At 41.1% G+C, this 5821-nt stretch overlaps 1 protein-coding gene across 1 annotated transcript; it reads right to left on the minus strand.

Moving 5' to 3' along the window:
• Positions 1 to 1702: 1702 nt before the first annotated feature.
• On the minus strand, positions 1703 to 4237 carry ccn2a (cellular communication network factor 2a). Its single transcript, XM_031866214.1, has 5 exons — positions 3873 to 4237; positions 3465 to 3681; positions 3102 to 3353; positions 2749 to 2960; positions 1703 to 2634 (listed from the first exon to the last, which is right to left on the minus strand). Exons 1-5 carry the CDS (start codon positions 3933 to 3935, stop codon positions 2338 to 2340), a joined length of 1041 nt encoding a protein of 346 aa, XP_031722074.1. The 5' UTR covers positions 3936 to 4237; the 3' UTR covers positions 1703 to 2337.
• Positions 4238 to 5821: the final 1584 nt, after the last annotated feature.

The following is a 5821-nucleotide window of genomic DNA, read 5'->3' on the forward strand; positions in this document are numbered from 1 at the left end:
TATATATGTATATATATGTATGTATATATATATGTATATATATGTATGTATATATATATGTATATATATGTATGTATATATATATGTATATATATGTATATATATATATGTATGTGTATATATGTATATATATATATATGTATATATGTATGTGTGTGTATATATATATATATATATATATATAGTATAGCTACTGTAGACACAACTGAAAGATGAAACCGTTCAGTAGATCTCTGTCTATGTACAGTATGTACCATCCAGCACCAATAAATGCAAATACAGTGAGTCTTAAAAAGTCTGAATACCAAGAGAAACGTTTTCCTCTACGTGAGAAGCAAAGCATTCCTAAAAATCTCAACTATTTGAAGGTGGCTTCGTATTACACATTCATTATAAACAGAAGATCCAACACACCGAATTACGATTTAAAGTTGACAAAGATGGCGAAGAAGACGAAGAATAGATTGACTTTGTAGTTCACAATTGGGCAATAACCACAAACAACTGTTATTTTACTTGTTCGACATGTTATATTTAGAACTTTCTGAAGGAACGCATTATGCTGCTTGATTAATATTACAGCTGTGGATCAGAGAGATTCATTTAAGGATGCCCTCCTTTTCAGGTGTATGTGTGTGGGTGACAAAACAAGCTGAATGACAACAGCATGAAAAAGGGCACCAGGTGGCGACATTAGGCTGTCTCTGTCAGCAAGAGAGATTTCCTTTGTGTTCATTTATTTCCATCTTGTCTTATGTAATAGTTACAGTAAACCGAGCAGGAATGCTTTGCATCAAAGCTTAAACTAAGACATTTAAAAATATCCCCTTTCTGCTCAGCTAACAAATCAATTTAATAGACAGACAGACACAAGTTCTGTGCATTATTCATGTTGTTTGCTGGAAGAACTCATACATTTTTTAGACTTCTGTGTTTATTGAAGAAGGCATTACAGTATTGTTACATAAACCTGAGTGCAAAGTGGGAGAACAAACCAACATATGTTACTCCTGTAGTGGAATAAAACAATCTTTATGCTTTATTAAGATAAGGACAAATCCATCCTCCCCATGTCATTAACTTCAGCTGCAGACATGATGTAGTGACTAAGCAAAGGTTGATGTCCCGCACTCTGTCAGAATGATATTTGTGTTAATTACTAATTAATACTTTCCTGCTAAGATGTCAAAAGTTAACATGAACAATTGATGTCCTAGTTAGGCAGATCAGTCACATGTGTAAGTATGCTTAGTTTGTGATGTTAGTTTAAAGATCTTATAGTAAATGGACCAAACAGAAATGAAGACAGAAAGATCTGGAAACTTGTGTTCGTATAAAAAAATATAACATTTTATTTCCAGCTACAAAGTGAAACATGTAACATTTTTGTCACACTTCTCAATAAAATAGTAAAAAATACACTATCGATACATTTTGAAGCACAGAACAAATTTGGCTTTTAAATTAACTTAAACTGTACAAATATATACATAATTTACACACAAACAATAACAAAAAGGAATGAAATTAAAATTCTTCCAGTCATTTCTTCTATTTTTGTACAAAATAGACTTTGTTCCTAAAACCACTTGGTTTCGTCTTTCTGACCTGAATCAGTAAAAGTCAACATGTCATTTTTTTTCTCTTTTTTTTCTCTCAGTGCCGTGGCAAAGCCCACTGTGTCGCATATCTAACCTTAAACTCAGCACGCTGCTTGCTTTCTCATCCACATACTGGGCGGAAACTATGACCTTTCCTCTACTCTGTGAGCAGGGTGAACCGCTTAGAGGCAGGGACAAGGCCAGCATTCAGGCCTAACAGACACACACACACCCACACACACACACACACAAGGACACATTCAGACCTGTTTGCACAGGGGAACACTGGCCTGCTGTGGTCTGCGTGCTACATCTACAGCTGCTTAGAGTTTCCAGGTCTGGTCTGGGCCCGGAGGGTGGGGGGGGGGAGTTATTAGACACTCAATTAATGAGGACGTCAAGGTTTAGATAAGGTTAAAAAATGCATACAGTAAAAACGGACTGGTCTGTAAAAAGGGATTTCAAGGGGAATGGGCAGCAACCTGACAGTAGGTTTGTCAACAATAGAAGTTATAGTGCAGGCATCTCTTGGAGCTGCTATGCAACCCTCTGTCTGATGTGGCTGATGTGTGCCAGCCATACGAAACACACAGACACTTAGATAAGTGTCTTGACTACTTTTACAATGAGAAAATGATGAAATTAAACAATAAAAAAAAACATATATACTGAGCTGCAAAATGAGATGGAGTTCTGTTTGTTTTCAAGTCATAAGCTGCGGTCGTCCATCAGTGGCTCACGCCATGTCTCCCATCATCTTCTTGTAATACATGGACTCGAAGATGTCGTTCTCCCCGGGGCAGTTGTGGTGGCAGGCGCAGGACTTGATGAACATCATGTGCTTCTTCATGAACTGTCCGTCGGGGCATTTGAACTCCATGGGCAGGGTGGTGGTTCTGTGGGGGGTGCAGCAGCGGCCGTCCAGGCAGACGCCGCAGAACTTTGGCCTGTAGGACTTGGTGGTGGTGCAGCCAGAGATCTCAAACTTCATGGGCTTGGAGAGTCTGGGTGTACGGATGCACTTTTTCCCTTTCTGTAGGAGGAAAATGAAGAGAAAAACAACTTAATTAAGCATTCTTTGGCTGTTTCAGTGCAAATACTGTAACTGTAGAGCTCATTCAGGCAGTGCAGATTAACAAAAACTCACCCTAATGCTCTGCTCCAGCTGTGACTCGCATGGTCGCACCATACACAACCGGGTCTGTTTCTCCAGGCGGCATTCGCGGTTATCATTGGTGACCCTGGTGGAGACACCGAGGCCGCAAGTCTTTGAGCACGCGCTCCATTCAGTAGTCTGAACCAGGCAGTTCTCCCTCATCATGGAGGGATCTGGGCCATAGGTCTCCTCCTCTCTATAGGCTGCAAACACAGGAGCAAACACTGGATTAGAAATACCATCCTGATTATTATCTCCTCTCTTTGTAAAGACCAACAAAGAAACTACACGCGGCAGTGTGTAGTTGCCTACACACTGCTTAAAAGAAAAGGAGACTAACTTACCAGCCAGAGCTGAGCCCAGGAAACTGTGTCTGTTGGGAGAATCACACTCCCATTCCTCGCAGCACTTCCCTGGGACCTTGACGCGTCTTGGCATGGGGCAGTCGGGGCTGGGCAGCCGGATGTCCATGGCGCAAAGCGGCACACAGCCCACGGCTCCATCCAGACAGGTACACTGGTATTTGCAGCTGCTCTGGAAAGTCTGTCCGCTCTTGTACACCATGCCTCCGAACACACAGGTGGCTCCCTCTGGAGCTGCGGGAGAAACGAGGATGGAAAGGTCACTATACGGTTCAAACTTTAAGGACGGCTAATGATCGACAGCAGGACATCACAGAGAAAAAAAAACAACTTTCAAAGGCTCACCTGTGCACACTCCTATGCGTCTGTTGATGGGGGCTCCGAAGTCACAATAGAGGCCTTTGTGTGGGTCACAGAGGTCTCTCTCGGTGCACAGCTCCCCCATCTGTTTGGCACACACCCTGCAGCAGCCGCAGCCGTCCAGCACCAGGCTCACTCCTGGGGGGCACTGAGGGGGAGTGGAGGGGCACGAACACTGGTTGCTACACTCCTGACCGGCAACCTGAGCACACACACAGACACACGCTTGGTTAAATATCTCCACAAAGTGTATTAAAGGTCCAGCACATGAAGAAAGCCAGAGCTTACATGAGTAGGTTTAAAGACTCAAAACATTGCCCTTATATTTAAAGCCTCAGCTTCTAAGCCGAAGCAGTATGAAGTCATTTTCAATGTGTTTTTTTTTTTACTTACCATGTATGAGAGCATGATGCACAGGAAAGGCAGCAAAATCATTTTCTTCATTGCGGCAGACATGTTTTCTCCCTTGTAGAAATAGATTCTAGTTTTTCCTTAAGTCTCGTTGAGAAAGTCTTCCTTTAGTCTCAGAGTTTGAGAAACCGTTTCTGATCAAGTTGATCTCTTGTCTCGTTTGTCTCGTAGAGTTTCTCTGCTGCTCCGGTCCTTCTTTCTGTCTTGGTGAAAGCTAGAGGTTAGCTTCGGTAGAGGAGCTGATCTGAGTTCTGACTGCAGAGCCCTGCTCCCTTTATACTCGCTGGCCTTCGCGGCACGTCACTGGGGGCTGAATGGAGAGCCAGCCCTGGACAAACATGGACATGCTTGGCATTCTTTCCTTGCTTCCTGACCCCCACTCCAGACATCCCACATTCCTGCTGTCTGAAGGCAAGGCTCTGCTGCTCGGCCAAACAACACCGTCTCTCTCTCTCTCTCTCTCTCTCTCTCTCTCTCTCTCTCTCTCGCTCTCTCTCTCAGAGCGGCTTTCATCTGGAATGGGAGGTGAAGTCTGGTTAGAGGCTTGGGACCCCACACTGGGAATTCCTAAAGACTGACTTCACAAAGCCGGTACCTGTAAATACTAATTCAAAAAAGAAGAAGAACAAACTTCAGCGTAGTTCAAAGGTGAAGGCAAAATACATGAAAGAAGAACAGTTTAAAAAAAACAACACTAGGTTGAAATTCATAAAGATGCGTCAACATGTAATGGATTAAATAAAATGATGATGTGTCAGCTCTGGCTTCAAAGGCGCTCAGACAGCCTGTACTTTAATAAATTAACAGCCAGCTGTTAGGGAAAGGAAGTTCACTTGAGTCATTAACTTGAGCTGGTTATCTAACAGGCTGCTCGTTCCTGCACAGAGACTTGGCAACTGCTGTAAGCTTCTTGTAACTTTGTCTTCTGTAATTGTGCGGTTACATCTGGGACACTGCAGCGGCATTTTTGTGCACTCAAATCAGTGGCTGAACTGCAGCTTTTAAGCACTAAATATTCAAAACACATTATGGACATATTATGATCTCTTTTGCATGAGTGGAGCATTTTGTTCACAAATACGTCCCCCAATCATTTTGTATGATGCACCTTTGTGTAGGTTCATTTGCCATGATCTTATCCCCTTGTTACCTTGTTACTGAAGTAAAAATACTCTATTATTCATTTGTATTGCAATATTATATTGTTAATGCTGTTGCATCACTGCATAGGTAGCATTTTACTATTGTAGCTGGTCCAGTTGTAACTACAGTGATTACAGTAAAGTATCTGGGTCTCTTTGAGGGGTTGTGAGATGATTAATGGGGCAGAGAAGACAAAAAGGAAAAACAAAGGTTCTTATACACAAATTTGTATTTGTATATATATTTAACAACACACACCGAAGGAGAATGACTTAATTCTCTGCTCAGGTAGACTTCATTATATTTTTACATAGCAAATAGTTATTTGATGCAATATCGATGCTCTGAATGTTGAATGTTGCTCCTTTAAATCATTGTGACTCTTTGGACTTTTGACAATCATTTAAATGACACTATCTGAGTTTACAGGGTAAATCTCTCCTTAGTAATAATAACAAGCAACTGCTCACAATTTAAGGTTAGGGAACCACTGGTTTATGTAACAATGCATTGCATTTTATTGGCTTATAATTTTAATGTCAAATTGTAATCTGGAAAAAAGTACAATATTTCCTTCCAAAATGTGGTGGAGGTGAAGTATTAAGTATATAAAAAGGATATATATAAGTAAATTCAATTACATGTATCAGTGAAAGACATACAAATTGTACTCCAGTTCATTTTCTTATTAGTGATGCAAATAAATGATCAAAAATCCTATGACACTAATAGATTTAGATTGATTAATAGGATATGTGTCAGGTTGACGAGATGATCCTGGTGGTGTT

The sequence above is a fragment of the Anarrhichthys ocellatus genome, unplaced genomic scaffold (genome assembly GCF_004355925.1).
Source record: "Anarrhichthys ocellatus isolate YVR2014 unplaced genomic scaffold, GSC_Weel_1.0 scaffold34, whole genome shotgun sequence".
In the NCBI taxonomy this organism is placed as follows: Eukaryota; Metazoa; Chordata; class Actinopteri; order Perciformes; family Anarhichadidae; genus Anarrhichthys; species Anarrhichthys ocellatus.